Source organism: Falco punctatus (assembly GCF_963210335.1).
Source record: "Falco punctatus genome assembly, chromosome: 5".
Classification (NCBI taxonomy): domain Eukaryota; kingdom Metazoa; phylum Chordata; class Aves; order Falconiformes; family Falconidae; genus Falco; species Falco punctatus.
This window is the reverse complement of record NC_137584.1, coordinates 78,296,787-78,316,177: the sequence shown is the minus strand read 5'-3', so window position 1 is coordinate 78,316,177 and position 19,391 is coordinate 78,296,787. Positions and strand designations below refer to the sequence as shown.

General features: G+C 41.0%; 1 protein-coding gene across 1 annotated transcript in view; it reads right to left on the bottom strand.

The window, feature by feature from the left end:
- LOC308064241 (opsin-5-like) overlaps positions 1 to 14,646 on the bottom strand; it is a 54,285-nt gene extending 39,639 nt beyond the window's left edge. The window contains exons 1-3 of the mRNA XM_080388330.1: positions 13,828 to 14,646; positions 12,095 to 12,203; positions 3,214 to 3,366 (exon numbers count right to left, since the gene is read on the bottom strand). Coding sequence (XP_080244456.1) covers positions 3,214 to 3,366; positions 12,095 to 12,203; positions 13,828 to 13,854 — 289 coding nt within the window. The 5' untranslated portion in view covers positions 13,855 to 14,646. The remainder of the gene's footprint in view (positions 1 to 3,213; positions 3,367 to 12,094; positions 12,204 to 13,827) is intronic.
- Positions 14,647 to 19,391: the final 4,745 nt, after the last annotated feature.

Below are 19,391 nucleotides of genomic sequence, written 5' to 3'. Positions count from 1 at the left end.
TTGGAAGGGATCTGCAAAGGAATAAGGGATACAGTTGAGTGGCAGAAGGTGACAATGCACAGATTCGGTCTGAACTACAGGTTATAATAAAAAAAACAAAGACATACCCTCACTGGGTATGGAGGCTGAATGCTCCAGCTTGGTTTTCCATCTTCTGCAGATTACTTGGTGTACAAAGCAAATCTGCAATACCGCAGAGTTACCCTAAGACACAACTATGCCCAAGAGCTATTTGAGCACATAGGTTTTGCTTACTGTTTTGGATACCTGGGAGCTGTGATTAATTATGAAGCTGCCAATTAAAGCAAAATTTTAGCCTTAGCAAATCTGTTGTGTGAAATTTGATGTCAGTGAATAGTTTCAGAGAGCTAGGTTTCCTTCTCCACCACCTTAAAATTCACTATTTACCACCAAAAAGCTCTGCATGGCAGTGCTTTGTGTCCCAACAGAAATGTAGATGATTTGAACTGTCAGCAATCAGCTTAGTGGAAAAGGATATTTAGGATAATTATTGTTTGCAGAAAGTAAAAATAAGTCTGTCAGAATTTCCCTGGGAACAAAGATGGATTTCTTTCTAAGTTCTCATGTTTTTGCAAGCCCAAGGTATTATTCAAGTGTTGCTATCCACCTATACATGAATGGGTAACAAAGTACGGATCTGCACATCAACAGGAGCTAATGGTGGCATCCCCAAGGTGCTAAGCTAAACTGGTCTTGAAAGGTACAACTCAAATGAGAAGCATTAACCCAAGCAAAGCCTTTTTTCTCTTTTTTTTTTTTTTTTTTTTTTTGGTAAGAAAAATGTGTTTAAAGACTACTTTACCCCATCTGTTCACAAGCACAGAAGAAGACTTGACATTCTTCCTTCCACCAGTTTTGTTCAATTCCCTCTCTCAGCGGCTGAGCTCTAAGCTGTAATTCTGCTTTGCTGGTAAAAGCCACAATACTCTCCTTCTTCACACAAACTCCTATAAAAGTTGGGGGTTCTTTACTTCTCTTGGCCACTGGCAAATTAATATCCCTTACTGTATTACACAGAGTATCTAAAACACTGCTGGGCTGGGCTAGAAAATACAACACCAGTTCCCCTTGCTGAAATGGCTGAGGGCACAAGTGACCAGCAGATAAGCAAAGGCTGCTTCAAATCATTGCAACGATTGCAATTAAGAATATCCATGCAGGTTGCCAGCAAGTCCAAGGCAGAGACAAAACCAGCATTTACACTTTTTTGTAAATGTATGAAAATGTATTAAATGTATACATGTATGAAAAGCATACTTGGAAATACTAATGAAAGCTGCTACTAGAGCATGTCATGACTATAAGGGTAAAGTAACTCAAGTAAAATGCAATGCAAAACACATGAAAAAAGTAACTTAAACCCAGAACAAAATGCAAAATGTAGCATATGATGTCTGGAGCTACACAGGTATGCAGCAGAGCTATGGCTTGAACTTCCCTGGCTTGGGTCACTGGGTGCCGTGAGTCTAGCACAGGCCAAAACACTGAGAAGGTGGGAATCTTGCTGGTAAGTCCAATATCAAAATTATTATCAGCCCTTTTTAAACTATAATTTCAGTCTCCTCAGACTGCTAATGTAAATCTGTGCCTTCATTGTTATCTTTTGAATTTTCACTGGAAATTTATGATTTCTGTTCCTTGCCTTTATTTGATTATATCTTTGTTTTTCAAGGTATTTCACGCCTGGCAGGGTGTGGATAAATGTACACTAAATGCAGCCGATATAACAAGGCAACACAGTGTACATGGGAAGGATTTGTTTCAGCTACTCAGACATATTTCCCTGGATTAAAGCTAAATTTGCTTAACCAAGTGAAAAAAGACTCGAAGGGGGGTTGTTTTGGACAGCTCAGTGAAGACATCTGTCTGCATAGCAGCAGAAAAAATGCATATATGTGAAAAGCCAGGATACATACAAACCAGTGGGTGAATACCGAGAACACTACAGAGATACCGCTCCACCTGCTGACTCGGCTGCTCTGAACTCCTTTTTCAATAAAGACATAAGCAGAAGAATGAGGAATGTGTTATTCAAGCTTCAAGTGAGACCTCCATTATAGAAAACATTACTTAGATCCATTGGAAAGGTAGTAAAGAGGGAGTGGGAAGGAGTGATGTAAAACAGTGAATGAGAAACATGAAGGTAGGACTGAAAGAGCTTCGTATTTTGCACAGAACAGATAAAACAAGAGAATGATTCAAAACCAAAATAAATGTCAAGGAATACACTGTACACCTTGTATTCAGCTTGGTGGTCAGCCGCCTGACACCTGGAGCCCAGTTTGGTGTAACACACTTACTAAGAAAACTGTCTAGCTGTGAGAAACTTTATGAACTAAAGCTATAAGATATAAGGAAACCTAAACCCTAGTAAGAAGTGGAAGTGTTGAGGCAAGTATTGACATAAAAAGATATAAACCTGCCCACCTCCATAAAGAAGAGAAGGTAAATCATCAAGAAGAACCAGTTTATCCCTAGAAGCAACGGAGAACAGTATTTCCCAGCTGAATGACAACTCCTTGGCATATGAGTACTTAAAGCAGAAGTTGGTCCCAGTTATCATCCATGTGCACTAACCAATAAATAAGTGCATTGGTTCTGCTTGCAAAGTCACTTTGCACATGGTAAAAAGACTCCAAAACAAAAAGGAAGGAAGTGTGTTAGGAAGAAAATATTGTTCCGTATCATATGTGACAGAGGACAGCTGATGCCAGGAGCTGAGCAAGATTCAAATGAGCGTGTCTGAGGGTGTCCTCTTTGCTGCATAGGCACATGAGAGAGGCTTTGAAAACAGGCCATAAACACCACATAGCATAAGGGCAAAAGCCAGTTCTGGTCAAGAATAATTAAAATGCAGTCTAGTAACCTATCTGGTCAAGAATAATTAAAATGCAGTCTACTAACCCATCTGTAGAAAAAAAAAATTGAGTATTTCTACACTTTTTGCTGGAAGGTCTACTGCTAGTCACTTTTGGCAACCTGGAGCAGCATCGTCTCTTGACATCAACTGCTGACAATGTTGACACCGCATTTCTAACACATTCTCTCCTCTCCCTCCTAGATTTTTATTTCTACTGTGAAGAGATATGTAATTACACATCTAACACCCAGCAGCTTCTGCCTTGTTTGTGAGTGCCTGCAAGGCTGCAGTGACACACTCACATTTCAAAGGACAAATTACAGAATCATTACCAATTACTGTCAAATAAAACCCAGCCACGATATCAGCTTCTCTAGAAAGCTTTGATGCAAACGGGTCTTCCTTCTGGAGATAGTGTGGGAGGTATTCTTCCTGGGAGGAAGTGTTGTGATCTGATGCCATCCCATTCATGTCCAGTTTTGCGTCTGGAAAACAAAAGAACAAAGTTTGCAACAGATCACATCTGCCACCAGCAAACGGAAAGATACTTTTGTTCATACGCAAGGTACACCTTCCTTTCTTCATTTCTGCTCTGCTACCTCCCAGGGCATTTCAGGATCCAATTCAAAATTGCATAAAGCATCCTGCCATGATTTATTTCATTACTTGGTTTATCCAAAAATGTCATTATTCATATGGCACTCATCACAGTAATCCATCTGAGCAGTGTCTAGGTACCAGTGTGTTGTGGCGTTCAGCCAGGGTTTCTGAAGTTTCTTCCCTGAATAGGAGCTTCATATTTCCAGCTGGGTGTAAGAATGATCCGAGACTGAGAATACAGAAAAACCAAGCAGGGTAATTCTTTGTGTCTGAATAGCTTCATTGCTCAATGTGTTTAATGCATACTGAACTTGGTGTCTTTATCTATGTGCACTGTTCTTGTAATCCCAAGAAACTGAGAATTATCAGTAAGACAGTCTCAGCAATTTCTTCATATCCTGAGGGGCACTACGCCTACAGAGGGTAGCTCTGCAAATTTTACAGTTAAGTGAAAACTTACATCCATAAATTCTCCTTATTTAGGTAGTGGGTTCTAATGTAAATAACCTTACATGGCTATGCTAAGAAACAGTAACTGGTTATTACAATTACAAAGAAGCAACAGGAGTATTAAATAATAGATTCATCCAGGCAAGGTTCTTGAGCTTTCTCTCCATTTCCTTTTCTGTGGGAATGGGCTATTGAGGTCAAGAGTGCTAAGATCAATAAAGTGAACCCTGATATGGCAAAACTAGAATCTTACAGACATCCATGAAGGTTACCCCTCCAGGATAACTGAAGAAATAAAATGAGGAAATCTAGCATAAGACAAAAACATTTCTGCAATGTTTGAAACCACCCAGCCAAGAGCTGTTTAGGACATTCAGTCTCCCCAGTTCTTCTTGCCAGTGCTTGGTGGGGCAGAAGTGGCATGCAAGAACTTGGCATTTAACTCCCAGGCTTCCATACTTTTTGCTGTGGGACCTGGAACAACTTGTGACACTCTAAATTTTGCCCCTCAAAAGTCCGAACTTGCATGGAGACTAAGTGAGGAGGAGCAAATTTCATTATTTTACCCATTTGCTCTCTCTTCTCCATCTTGAAGGCAGACAGCCTTCTCAATAACAGCCCTGTATGTCCAAAAATGTGGCAGGTGACATCTACCTATACCTAAAGCACCCACAAACCTCTCCCTGCTGTCCCTCTAGCTCTGAAAAAAAAGACCTTATTTAAGGGAGTCAGATCATAAAGGCACACTGCCACTCTCGACATCGGACCCTCCAAAAAGTGTCCTAAGCACATGGCTCTAAGTAGCACTGTATCTTTGAAGTTCAACAGCTTCATTGCTTTTCTTTTTTTCCGTGATAAAGGGAAAAATAAGCAAAGACTGATTAATTTAAAAAAACCCAAAAAACCAAAAAACGACCCCACCCCCCCACACCCAAACCTTAGGTGACTTCATGAGCACTTTTCTTCTTCCACAGCCATGGAGAGTAAGCACTCCAAATTGTTCACTGCTCCAGACATCAAAGCAGCCATTTAGGTTTGGGTTAGGTACCATGGTATGGCAGCCTAGACACAGTCTAAAGAGACCATCCTGTACAGGAGGGTGGACTAAGACATGAGTCTGTGAAACAAAATCATCAAGACTGGTTATCCTCTCCATCCAACCATAGCCACAAGTCTTGATCCAGACTCCACCTGGCCTTTAAGAGGATCCTGATGCTTCCCTGTTACCCAGCTTGCATGGTCCCACAACCCTTGTATTGCTGCAGTGTTTGAACTATGTGGGTGGTTGAAGTGATGCAAATGGAAAAGCACATCTGGGAACTGTCAGCACAGTTTGGATTTGATGTGACTATCAAAATATTTAAGGGCATGTTCTTTTCCTGAGCCACACAAAAGTCTCCCACTCAGGTCAGTATTAAGTGGCTCACCAGGACAATATTGTCCAACTTACAAGCACGCAAATAAAAAAGTAGCTTTAAAGAGGAAATTTCAACTTCTGTATAGGTTAAGCCCAGCCAGAAGCCCAGTCATTGAAATTTTTAATCTGCCTTGGAAGCAAAGGTGCAAGTTTTCCAAGGAAATCACAGCCACGAGGCAGGAAGAAGCCCTCTCTGATCAAACTGGACTGCTACAATATGGAAGATTTTGCTGTTCTGCTCAATTACCTGACTGCAAATGTTAGTTTTATGACAGACTAGTCCTACCTGCTGAAAAAGAAGCACCTTACTTTGGCTTCAAGCAGAAAGAGCACATTATTTCCTGAAAATTTTCAGAAAAAAAAAAGAAGGAGATTAATGTCTAACTTCCAAAAAGGCACACAAACTTTCCTTATAATTTTCCATCATATCTGGCAAATTAAGAATAAGTTTCAGATATAAAAACATAAAAAATAGCTTTGCTTGATTTAAAACAAAATGTTACAGCGACATATAATACAGGATTTCAATACTATATTGTGGCTTTAAAAGACGTTCATCATCCTGATTTGGCAGGAATTAATTGTGCCCCCCAAACGAATCTCACTCTTAAAGTGTAAAAACCAAAAATGAATGTAATTAATAAGACAGAATAATTGTTTGTCTCACAATTCCAATTCAAGAAAAGCCACAATCCTGATGAGCATCTAGTGCCTAAATGTTGGATAAAAAAATAGAGAGAGGGATAACTTTCACACTATTAGGCAAAGCCTAGCAAATGTAGGGAATGTGCATTTTCCCAGATGAATTATTTCAGGAACCAAGATTTGAACTAACTGTTGGTTTTGTTTATATATGTGCTTTTTAAGATACCACAGCATTACATGCCTGATAAAAGCCATAAAGGTTCTGATCCACAGCCCCTAAAAAAACTGAGTCAGGGGCAGGAACTCTAAAATGTTATTTTAATATAAACTTCAGTGATTCATATTTGTACGAGGCTTCATTGCTTGCAAGTTCCTGCGACCTCTTAAAACATATTGGGAAGCTACAAACAGGGTATACTTGAACCCAGATTCAGATTAAGCCTTCTTCCATGTGGCTCGGTTAAATATTGGCAGATACTGGCAAAAACTGAAGTCTTTAATCTAAATTAGTAAGAAAACAATCATTATTATTCTGTTAGCCTGCCAAAAATGAATGCATTCAGTTTATGTAGAACAGCCAAACTGGTATGAAGTGGGGAAAGTATTTTTGTAACTTTGCAGACAAATGAAGGAAATATTAATACCAACTATTTTCAAAGAAAAAATAAATCTGACAAAAACTAAAAGCATGTTGTAGCTCACAGGCAAAAGTTACTTTTGAATTTACTAAGGGCTAAATGGTAGAGTGAAACAGAAGATGTCCGTGGACCCAGCACCACCTCAGAAGGAATTAGTGGAGCTCATTTTAAAAGAATTAACACAGCTAAAGTGATGATATTATCAATTGTGTTAATTAAGAAAACAACTTTCTGCCCTTTCATGATATGTAAAAAACAATAAAACTATAAATAGTTTTATCTGAATCAGTAAAAGACAAAAGCTTAATGCATACATTAGTGCCTTTCTTTTAAAAGAAAAAAAAGGGGCAAGATCTTTTTTTGTTAATTTGTCCAATGTCATCTATTTCTTAGAGTCTTCAGAACAAAGTTAGTCAGTTCTCAGTGTCTGCTGGATCCCAATTCATAGTGTAGTTTTTATTCTAAACTTCTCCTGTGTATTTTGTGGACCCCATCTCACAAGCATGGGCCGTGGAGGCACAGGTAAAGGCCCCCAGTGGGCTTTGCCTTGCGCTCCTACACCCATTCTGGCTGCTACGCTGATAACACAGACCACGAGTCCAGCACACCTGGGGACAAACACTGCTTCACCCTTCACATCGCTGCTTCCCAGTACTCATTTTCCTCAGTGCTCAGTTTGATGATGAATGCCAAAACTTATTTCTATGACATACATCCCTAGCCAAGTATTTCCCAGGAGTCCAGCTAGCTGTTGTATTTAGGAATGTAATTAACAGTGACCAGAAAACTTATTTCAAAACAACCACAGAGCACTATTCTTTTCTTTCTTTCTTTCTTTTTTTTCTTTTTTTTGTTTAACCTCCTAACGTTGTAGAAGAGATTTCCTTAAGAAAGAAGGTCTTGATTTAGTCTTAGTTTAGGGCTAAAGTCTGAAGACTATGGACTAGGAGTCTGTCTTTTATCCTTGGCAGACTTGTTTAATCACCAGGCTGCTTGTTATTCTCGGGTAGATTCTCACACCTGTTGAAGGGGAACCATCCCTTTGAAGTCACTAAGATTAAAGTTTAAACTAACATTTCCTACATTTCAGCTGGGTACTGTGCTTCTTCATCAGACTGCTGCTTTTGTGCTAATAACGACAGAAATCAGTAAAATTGCAATGTCTCGTATTTCTCCTATGACAGAGAATCAGAGAGCTTTTGGAACATCAGCTTTCTGTATGTTGATGCTAAGAAAATATTTTATGCCTGCCTATCACAAAAGATCCGTCCAAGCAACATAACGTGACATCACATAGCAACACTGGAAAGGCATGGGCAAGAGAAAAGCTGCACTCAGATGTACGTGGCCCTGATCTCAGGCTGAACACCCTGCTGAGAGGTGAAACCCAAATTTTCAGGTAAAGCCCTGATTAGGTGCTTCTATTTCCTTTCAGCTTTAAAAGTATGCAGTAAGACTTATTACTGAGTTTTGAAACAATGTAATAATTACCCAAAAAAATGAGACAAAAGTAAAGTTAGAAGTAGTTATGTGAGTGTCTACAGCGACTTTTACATTAGTAAGCAGTACAGACCTACAGCAGTGGATCTGTAGAGCAAAACAGTTGCTGCTGAGGACCTTCACTTTCCCAAGGCTGCACATTTTTCAGTGCTAGCACTCAAGAAAAAAAGAAAAAGAAGAAAAAGGCAAATATGTGAAAATAACCACAAAGTAAATGATAAGACAAGCCATTTTTTAATTGAGTCCTTGATTCTGATTAATAAGCATAGATTCAAACCCAAGCTCTTAAAAAGTGTTTTGCAACATGAGTGCTTTATCTAGTGTGGTAGGCACACTTGGACAAGCACTGGGAAATAAACCAGTTATCAAGGACTGGTTTTGTCTTACTCACAACACAAAAGGATTCCACTCTGCAGTAGGTCTCCAATGACCAAAGCGTGGGAACAGAGCGCGCTACACCACTGCCCACCATTTAGCTCATCTACAGACCGTCTTCCCAGCACATCCCATGCTGAAAGGCCCCCAGTGCCTGCGAAAACAGATTTAAAACCATAACAAAAGACACAAATCTACTGCTTCCTATTAGAAATGGACTTGTGCTCATTCCTGTGCTGCAGACATTCATATTTAATTAATACAAACAATTCTGCTTTTAAATAATATATTCTTTAAAATGCTCCTATTCCACTATAACCAACCTCAGGAGATCCAAATCCTGACTCAGACACTGCAAAATGGCAATATCAAGCCTCAAAACTTCTGAGCCTAAAAACAAAAGCAATTTGAGGATTTTTGCCTTGGCTTAATCCGTGCAGTTTTGCCAGCCCTACATCAGTTTTGCTCCCCACTATCTCCTCGTCTCCCAGTAGGGTGTTTCACCATGTCCTTTGTGGCTTGGACAGGCTTTTCTCACCCTGAGGAAGGCAAGGACATGCCATCCCCACTTCTTTCAAGAAAGAAGCAGACTGCAGAATAGCAGCAACCTTCCTGATCTTTTCCTCCTATAGGGAGGCACTGAAGGAGTGGGGAGAAAAAACTTGGTTGTTCCTGCAAGGCACTGACCACCTGATGTTTTTTCTAAGGCTTGGACAAATCTAGGGAATTTTCACCTGGGGCTGCCAAAAGGAGGACATTTTGCAGGAGGTGAGTGACAGCAACCAGAACAGACCTGACCGTTACCTGTCATTTATTGGGCACTGACTTTTGGTTTCAGGGTTTTGTAGACCTCTCAGTGGCTGGCACGCTGCAGGCACAGCACGAGACTTTCCATGCCCCCAGCAAACTCTAGCCTGTGAACTTAAGGTCACATCTGCCTCTAGAACATCACCTGGAGAATTCAGGAGCTTCACAGTAATTGCTGTCTCAGCAGCTGCAAAATGCTGGCACAATCTGTCCCAGCTGTGGTTTTGTCCATTTGTATTTTATCAAACACCATGGCTTTGCCACTGTCCGTCTTTTCCATCCTAGTCCAGCTGTTTTCCCATCTTCAGAAGGAGATTCTTACAGTCCCCTACTCTTCTCCAGGAAGGTCTGGAGGACCAGGCACAGAGCAACCTTCCGGGTCCTGCAGAGGCTTATGCTTCTTCTACTTGATGGGCAATTTTCAGCAAATTGTTAAACCTCTTCCCCCAGAAGGAAAACAGAGTGAATTTGTATCTACAGCAGGGGTGGGCCAATGGACTAATGTGTGGTGGTGTAATGGCTCTCAAGTCTGTGATATGAGAAAGAATAATGTGTTCTGCTGTTTTGGAAAAATATTATAAACCACAGGCTGTCCTAAGAGATGTGAAGGCATGCAATGCTTTTATGAAGTAAGAATGAAATTATCAGCTCCAGTCACAACAGACTTTGATTTTGCAGGTGATCTCATACTCGGAGACCTGCCTGAAGCTGTTTTTTTCCCCAGGATAGCATCTTTGGAAGACAAGTGATTTATTTACAATAAGGAGATCAAAACTGAAATTTCAGATTCATCTCAGCAGCCTGTTATGTTTTCAATTTTTGATGTGAAAAATCACAATCATTATGTTGTCAAAGTGCTGTATTTATGCAGTTAGCCCTCAGTATCCAAAGGGCATGTAACAACCTCCACAAGCCTGAAGTCATCTGAATTTTACAATTTATTTGTGGGTTTGTTTTCCTATAGCTCAACAAAACAACAAATAATGCTCTCTGTGGTGTAATGCCTGCTAATATCCCTGACAGAAGCCAGATAAATGTGTGTGTCCAGGAGCAGAATCTGAAGGTGCTGGCGCATGCAAATCATGGAAAATTTCCTTCTTCTGAAAACAGCAGTATATTTGAGCAAGATGGGGAGAGAAGCAGCCTTTACAACAGTCACCTGTGATTAGGAAGATAAATCTTTTAACTGTTCACTCTGGCTGCTAATAAACCCCCCTGCACATGGTTTCCAAGAGGGCAGAACCACTATGTTCAGTGATGATTTTGGAAGATTGGGTGGTATTTTGAGGAGAACCAGCTGAGTGGTGACTGGGGCTTTGCACCCTGCAGAAGGCAGGCGCTGAGAAAAGAAATTGTGGCATACAATTGTTACAACCCTTATGACTGAAAAACAGGCTGGTGAGGACATGAAGCAAACACTTACTTTTATTTCATAGCAGGGTAAATGCTAATTATGTTGGTACAGACGACTGTCCAGTCTATCCTTAACAATTGCCTCCCTAGGCAATTTTTTTCCTGAGATTAATTAAAATTCTGAAGGAAAGAAACTTGAGACCACTCACTTCTTAAACAACTCACATCGTTAGATCAGAGACTCATTTCCCCCAAAATCCTTAATATCTGATATAGGTAGATCCTTTTGGAGAGAAATAATATTAGGGATTAATTTCAGTATTTTAGGAGTGTAATTAGTGTAGATTCAATAATCTGTTGAATTCAGCCTTTATAAAAGACTTGTTAATGCAAAATGGATTATGAGCAGGATTGTGCACAGGGAAGACAATTCAAATGCCTTGAACAGGTAACACACATATGGAGAAGTCCACTTATGTGTCAACTAGTGTCATTGCTTTGGCAAGAATTGGGCATCAGCAGTGCTTTTTAGGGTCTCAAAAAAACTTGAAAGTCACCATGGTATTATAGCACAAAATATAAATGAATTGCAAGAGATGTAGGAGAAGAAAGGCAAGAGGAAAACAGTAAGTGAAATTCAGAAGAACCTGAATTCAAACTCAAGCATTATTTATGGACAGAAGCACTGAGAGAAACTCCATTTGGGAACAAAAATTAAAATGAAGAGACATGTACGTATTTGATAGACAATAATACAGATTTCCTTCTGTTTGGGTTTTCGTTCATAAAATCAACCTAACTGCAAAGCATCATACACACCAACATCACAACAACACACCATGCAGCACCTTGCACCTGAGCCAGTTCCCACAGCAGAGGGCATTTCCAGCACCCTCACCAAGGGGCATGGGAAGGCAGCACCCAAAATGCATTCACAGCTTGCCCAAGACAAACACATTGTACCAGGGACCTTGTTTAGATTAAAAAAATTCATCTCCAGATTCGAGCCCTCATGGAATAGTTCCTCAACTTCAAGAGCCGAAAAGATCTGTGTTCCCTTCGTATCCCCAGGGAGCCCTCTGGCACATCAGCATTTCCTTGCATCCATGTCTGAGTTCCCCCTGCTTATGCATTTCAGGGCACACACCACTGCTCTTGGCTGGGGCAGACAGGACGATGTTTTCTTGCACTGGTTTTCCTGGGGGTCCTGGTGGCGAACATACCTTCAGCTGTATGAACCTGCTACAGTGGAGTAATGCTGACTTAAACATGCTGGGTATCTGGCTCTGCCCTTCTCCTAATCTTGCAGAGGGAATTTGGGTGTCTCTATAAACCTGAGCCAAAACCAACCAAAAGAAAATAAAGCAAACATTTCACAGGGTCTGAAGAGGCCGCAAAGGTTTTATTGACTACTTCTGTGGTACCTACAGTGCACCAGCGACAAACCAGGTTTCACACTCCTGCTTTCCTGAGGTTGACTTGTCAAAAAAAGTGTGTGCCGCTCAAACACAGGAGCTACACAATCAGCAGAGACTGCCTAGAAGAAAAGGAAAAGTGGACACAGTCAAGGCATGGTTTAGAGAGGACAAAAATGGGGCTAAGTTACCTGGCAAGTACAATTTTAACCAAGAAAACGGTACCCCAACAGTAGCACCGCAGGAGAGCAATCATCAAGAAAAAAGCTATACAGACAAGACCAGCTAAAGAAGAACAGAAAGGCAATGCCACCTCACGAGATACAGGACCTGCAATATTGGTTTAGGCTCCTGGAAGACTTTTAGGTGGAGGTTTCCTGTTGCAGAGAAATTCTATTCCTCCACTTTGACATCACTAGCTGCTTGTCCATTAAACAAGCATCCTGGAGACACACAAAAGCCTGATCCTGTCCCAAGGAGAAACAAGTGGCTTCCTGGCAGACCAGCATAGAAAATCTCATCTGATCCTTTCTCATGTAAAACAATAAGGCCTGAGTAAATACGTGCATAACTATTTTCTAGCTCATAAACTTAATTAGAGCGGCTTAGTGATTTAGCGAGTCATAGGCTGGGAATGTAACTTGGAAATGCTGACTCCCTTTCCCTCCCTCTCTCTGCTGGATCTCTCTTCTCCTATTACAGGCTGAGTCCGATATTAAAATTGTCCTTTTTGTTGCCTGTTTACTACTGAAGCAGTAGTTCCTCACTGCAAACTTCGGTGCAGCCAGGCACAAGGTGCCTGCATCCAGCTCAGCAGCTCAACACCCTCCGGCTGCATGCAAACACTAGGATTTGCCGATGCCCGACTCTCAGACGAGTACTTCAGTGCTAATTTGCAATTAAATGCAGTTTAGAGTTCTGCTAAATACAAAAAGCTGGTTTTTCTTTGGTGTAAAGTGCTGTCACAACACTATGCTGACTTACAACTCCAGGCAATTGCCTTCTCTCTACGAACAAGCAAAGCTGTGAGGAAGGGACATGGACACAGTTTCTGCAAATACTTTCTCTCTTGTTTTAAGGGAGTGTTTAGGGGCACTGGTTTAAATATCATACTTTGCAATTAACCAAGAATCAGTATCAAATCAGTATTAATCAGATAGTATCAAATCAAATCAATATTTGCAGCTCCTTATATTGCCTGAAGACAAAAATTATTCTCTTTTCCAAATTCATTCTGTAATAAAGGTAATGCCAGATTTGTACAGACCTCCAAAAAGACTAAAGGAAACACCAGTCCAAAACCCACAAGATTTATCAAAATGCTATTACACTGCTCAGGCACGTTACATCATTAAATTATCTCTGGTTATATCACACATGCCTAGAGACTCTAATGCCATGAAGTGGGGTGGAGGAGAGAAAGAAATAAAAGACACTGTGCAAACACTAAATACCAAAACTTTCAGAATATTTTCCTGACTTTCTCAGATACATTTCGGAAGGCTACACCCTAAAATCTTTATTCCTATGATGAAACAATTTATTCCACAGGAAGGAGAATTCTATGTGAAACTAAGTATTAGTGAAGCTGCTATGAAGACGGACCTAAATTAAGAATACAGTGAAAATACATAGTGTAAACACCCAGATGTGCATATATGCATGCAATTTTGCACCTGCATATTTAGCATGTACACACCTATACATGCAGCATCTTATAAGAACAGAAGGAGAAACAGGACGTACCTTATTCACAAACTCCGTATAAAGCATCCCCCTTAGAGCTCCACAGCTGCTTTTGTTTCAGTGTCCAGACTGGACTGATCTATAAAAGCGTAAATCCATAGTGTTCTTGGTGTTTCAAGTTTTAGAATTCAAGAGGGAGAGAGGAAAATCATGCTGTTCCTCAGTAAAAGGCGATCTTTCTCCTTCCCCCCCTTCCTGACTTAGGCTCCCAGCCCCTGGATGTCGTGATGTTCCTCCCTCTCTCACTCTTCCCAGTGGTGCTGCTGTTGATCATCCACTTTACTCCACGAAAATCACTCTCTGGAGCATCCTGCCCTTACGTCCGTGCTGATCAGCTTTCCAAAGGACCAGTGACACCTCGGAGAGAGACCCCGGGAGCGTACCACTGGCAGAGGAAGGGGCATAAGCCAGACCCATCCATATTCTGTCAAACCACATGTCACATGCTGCTGGATCCCTCCTGCCAGCACAGCTGTAATCCTGTTTATCGCCTACACCACAAAACGGAGAAAGCTTTTAAACTTGAAGGCTTACGTGTTTGTTTTCATTAAGTGATTCTTACTTTCTGGTAAGAGAGGAAAAATATCTACAGTCCTAAAAGGTGCTTTCACAGAGTTAACAGAAGTATTTTTATTATTGTATATTAGTATTGTATGTCATTCATCTTCACCAGCACCCTCAGTCACTTATAAAACTGGGCTGGTTAGTAAGAAGACACGTGCATAAATCATCATCACTACCTTGAACTCAGTAAATTTTTACATTAACTGAAGACCTGATTTTCAATCCTCATTGCAATAGCATAAAGTCTAAAGCCTGGGGGGGGGGGGTGGGGGGGGTGGGGGAAGAGAGAAAAAAAAAAGTAAGTTACAGAGATGAAGTACAGGAATCTATCCCTGTTTTTTTCTCACTAAGGCAGATTTCTGAGTCTGTAAGCTCTGCCTCATGGAATAAGTTTGTTTTCATCAGCTGCCTGGTCAAAAAGCACTTTCCTGGGTAACACAGCAAAATGAATCCAATCCTAGATATGGAAAGGATATTGCAGGGAATATTTTTAGTTGCTTTGTAACCAGAGACTAACCCTGTCACATTTCTGCCAGGGGCTAGGAATTAAGAGGCTGCAGAAGTCACTGAAAAATTTTAATAACAACTTCACACATTTTAATACCAAAGATCAATACAGACCATGGTAGCTGTTTTGCTTCATTTAAAATAAGGTCATCATGAATTTCACTGGTGTCTTTCTGTGCTTGCCAAGAGGTGAAAGGATTGTATTCTACAAGTAAAAGAGAAAGGATTCTATCCTACAGTGATAAAAGAAGATAAGGGGAAGCAAATAACATCCACAAAAATGGAGATTCTTCTGAGTCAGGGCAGAATCTTACAGTAGCGCTCGATATCACTCTCAGATGGTTACATAAAAAAGCAGCATGTTTTCTGCTTTCCAGGAGATAGCCAGGATTGGCAGTAGCCCAGTTTTCACTTACAGACTGGCCCCAGTTTGTTCACTGAGACTGCAGCCTTAGTGAAACTCCAGAGAGTAACTTTCTAACCCCAAAATCCAGGCTACACCATCAAAAACCTTGTGTGGCAAGTGACTTCAGGAAATTTCACTACAGAATTAACATGAACACAGTGTTTTACACTCAATTGATTTGAAGCTGCTTTGCAGAAAAAGCTCATCATTAATGTCATGTTTTATTTACAGGGTGAAGAGCCATGGCAGAGAAAGGTGAAAAGCACATGGTTTTCCAAATAGAAAATTCACTTTAGGTAAGGTTTTCAGTCTTCCAAACCGTCAGTGTGTGCCAAAACAGTTGTAGATGTCAGGAAAGCTGTTGGGAGGAGGCTCCAACCCCTCCAAAACCATTCATGTGCAAAACCTTGCAAGCCTCAAGAGGAAAGCAAGGTAACTGGCTGCTTTGGAGGTGGCAAGTCCCAAAGACAGAGGCTACACGGTGTCCCTCCTCTCCTCTCCTCCACTTTTTTCACATCAGCATGGAGCAAAGTGACAAGCACTTGGTGAAGGTTAAAGGGAGCAGCTTAACACAGGACTGTAAGGACTTGGAAAGGGCAAAGAAGAATGGGTGAAAAGGAGACAAAGAGGAAAATGGCTGTAATTTGTAGCATCACCCAGAGCCTTTGGCACTAGGAGACAACAGGAGCATGGCTTTCCTACAAAGCAGTGGAGAACTTCCATAGAACTGGACTTTCAGGGCTCCCACTAATACTTCTGTCCTAAAACATCATTTTTTAAAGAAAGATTTTGATATTTGCTATGGACTTAAACACCAGTAGATGTAAAGTATAAACTGAAGTCCTTCTAGGGCATGTCACTTACCTCTAGGAAGGAGTTTTCTTTTCCTAGTTGCAGAAATCATGGCAAAAAACTCAGGGAAGGCAGCGGTGGAAGAAAACTGAGTTTATTTCTCAGTTTATTGTAGATGGTGTTGGTGATATGACATTGTCATTGGTACTAACAGACCACTGATCTTAAGTCCTCATCTTAGCCCCCACCTAAACTGGTCCTGCTTTCCTTTGCTTTCTTGAGGAGCAAAGTAGCCAGGTGACTAAACTCTTAATAGAAAAGAAAAAGAAAAAAAAAAGGTCAGATGGTTATTTTTTTTAACCACAGTCCTTGTTTGGTAGTTTTCATCTTGGATTTTTCATATTTAGTAAGGTTTAGTCATATCATATACAGCAAAAGTCCAGCAAAGAACCACACGTGAGTGAAAATCCTAGTACAGTATAGGATCGTAGATCACTGGGAAAGAAGTTCACTAACAAACAACAGTATAAAAATATCCCCAAGCAAACCAGAAAACTGAAGAGTATCAGAAGAAGAAACTATTGCTACCAACAGAAATGCTGGCAGCCTGACATCTTGCCATGATAGTCCTTGGCCAGCACAGGTAAACACAAGGGTGGGAAAGTGGCTCAAAGAAGAGGGACAGCAAAGGACAATGTAGCTAGGAGATTGCTATTAACTGCATTAGTAATATCACATCTTTTATTTTATTTAAACAACTTGGGTTATTGATGCATGGTGCCATTTAATTGGACTAGTAGCAGCTTCTACTTTATTTTAATTGGACTAGTAATCAATTATTTTATGTGTTTATAGGGTCCATAACAATATTTTTACTGTACCAGGCCAGGCTTAGGATGTGGTACCAATGCAAATGCTGTGAACGGTTTGATGAACTACTTCAGGCTCAGTGAAGATGTGAGACTTATAGAACATTGTGGAACACTTTTTCAGGAATCTTGGGGGGGAAAAAACCCATAGTTTGGAAAATGTTCCAGTGGCTGAAGAGAACCAAGAAGCTGCTAGTCTTCCCAAGCTTGGGGATGAACCCAGGTGGCATGTACCATCAGAAATAGAGAAATAAAAGCCAATATTGAATCTGCTTACAAGAAACTGAATATTTGATTGAGGCCTTTTTTTAGGAAAGAAAGCATACAGAAAAAAATTTTTAGAACTACAGGGAGGAGAGGGGAATCTTTCAGCCTATCAGTTCATTCATAATTTTTTTTTTCTATTTTTAAAGCATCCTTTTAACAAATTATTGATTTAATACAAAAGAAAAAGAAGAAAAAAAAAAATCAAAATGGCATTATTTCAATTACTGGTACACCACAGCACTGTAATATATCTTTTCAACAAAAAGCACGAAGCACAATGAAGTTCCATGTTAACTGCATAACACTACACACTAATCTTGGTGCAACAGATAGAACACCAGTCCAAAGCAAAAGTGGTCATGTGCCAGCTGCAGGTTTTCTTTTATGTTCAGCACGTTCACTCACATGGTTATAAAAACAAATTGTGGCTTGACGCTTAATGTCACATTGATCAACTGAGATAAAACTTAAATAACTCTCTGCTCTGCTTGTGCAATTTCAGCCTGGTAACAGCTTGAAAGTAGGGAATCTGAGTGCAAGAGCTTCATCCATCAGGATGTGTCCACCCAAATTACTCCTATGGCACTCATCCTCTCTCATGAACAAATAGATGCCAGGACTCATTAGAGGGCAAGGCTGTGCAAACCTCCACATCAGCATCATGACGTGCCAGAATGAATTAAAACAGTGCTAGTGCAAAGCTTAAGGCACAGAAGAGCTCAGTGGTGGTGGGTGCCATCCTCTCTTGGGGCCTCATCTTCCAGCTGTCAAAACACATCAACCGAGTCCTTGACTATGCTAAGTCCACCAGCGCCATTTTGGATGGTATGTCGTGCTCTAGTGCCCTTGCCATGAAGATCTTCTTCACAGTGATTGATCCACTGAGAAAGATGCCTTGGAAAGTAAATGATGGTGATGCAAGTTCATCAGTCCACCAATATCAACATAAAAGTTCTTAAGAAATTAGAGATTTATGGGATGGAGGAGCTATAGCATTTGAAAACTGCACAACAGCTTAGTGGGTAGGGGATTCATATAGCTTGAGAAGACACAGTAAGAAGCTGAGAAGAGCATGCGGCTCTTTCACTGTGCAGTGTGGTGGGCTGACCTGGGCTGGATGCCAGGTGTCCATCAAAGCAGCTTCATCCTTCCCCTCCTCAGCTGGGCAGGGGAGAAAACAAAACAAAACAAAACAAAAGGCTTGAGGGGAGAGATAAGGACAGGGAAAGATCATTCACCCATTACCATACCCTCTACCTCTCCCTTCTTCCTGGACACAACTTCACTCCCAATTTTCTCTACCTGCTCCCCCCAGGCAGTGCTGGGGGTCAGGGAGTGGGGGGGCTGTGGTCAGTCCCTCACACGGTCCCCGCTGCCACTGCCTCTCAGGGGGCAGCTCCTCACACCCTGCCCTGCCCCAGCGCGGGGCCCTGCCAGGCTGCAGTTATTCACACACATTTTCCCCCCCTTGTTAAATCCGTTACCCGAGGTGCTACCACCGTCCGATGAGCTTAGCCTTGGCCAGTGGTGGGTCTGTCTTCAGGCCGACTGCCATCGGTTCCATTGGACATGGGGAAAGCCATCCCTGTGGCCCCCCCACTACCAAAACCTTGCCACACAAACCAAATACATGCAGTTGGAAATTGAAGATACCTCTGGAAATTACCTGTCTCCAGAGAGCAGAACTTCCCATGAAATCTTCTCTTGAAAAGGTGATGTGGGGAAGACCCTTTTCTCAATAAAGAGCTATAAAGTTATATCTAAGGAAGGAAGGAAGGAAGGAGGTGACAGGTGACATTCAGAGATAGTGTCATTTTTTGAGAAAGAGAAGATCTGGATGACTAAATGAACAGAGAAATGGCGAACGAGTATGTTTTAGTTAACAAAGGTCCTAATCAAGAAAAATAGACCACGCTTACAAGGGATCAGAAAAAAGTGTTTGGAAGGAGTAGTGCATCCTTACTGCACCAAAACCCCACAGCTCCTTTTCATTCGCAGATGTCAGGTTGAAATAACAATATGATACCGAAATCCCTTTCTTCGTTCATTTTGGATACCTGTCTTTCAAGTAGCCCCTGTGCCACACAATTCTTAGTTGAGTGTTCAAGTGGATAATCAATAGTATGGCTCAAGTTACAGTCCAATACAAGTAAACAAAA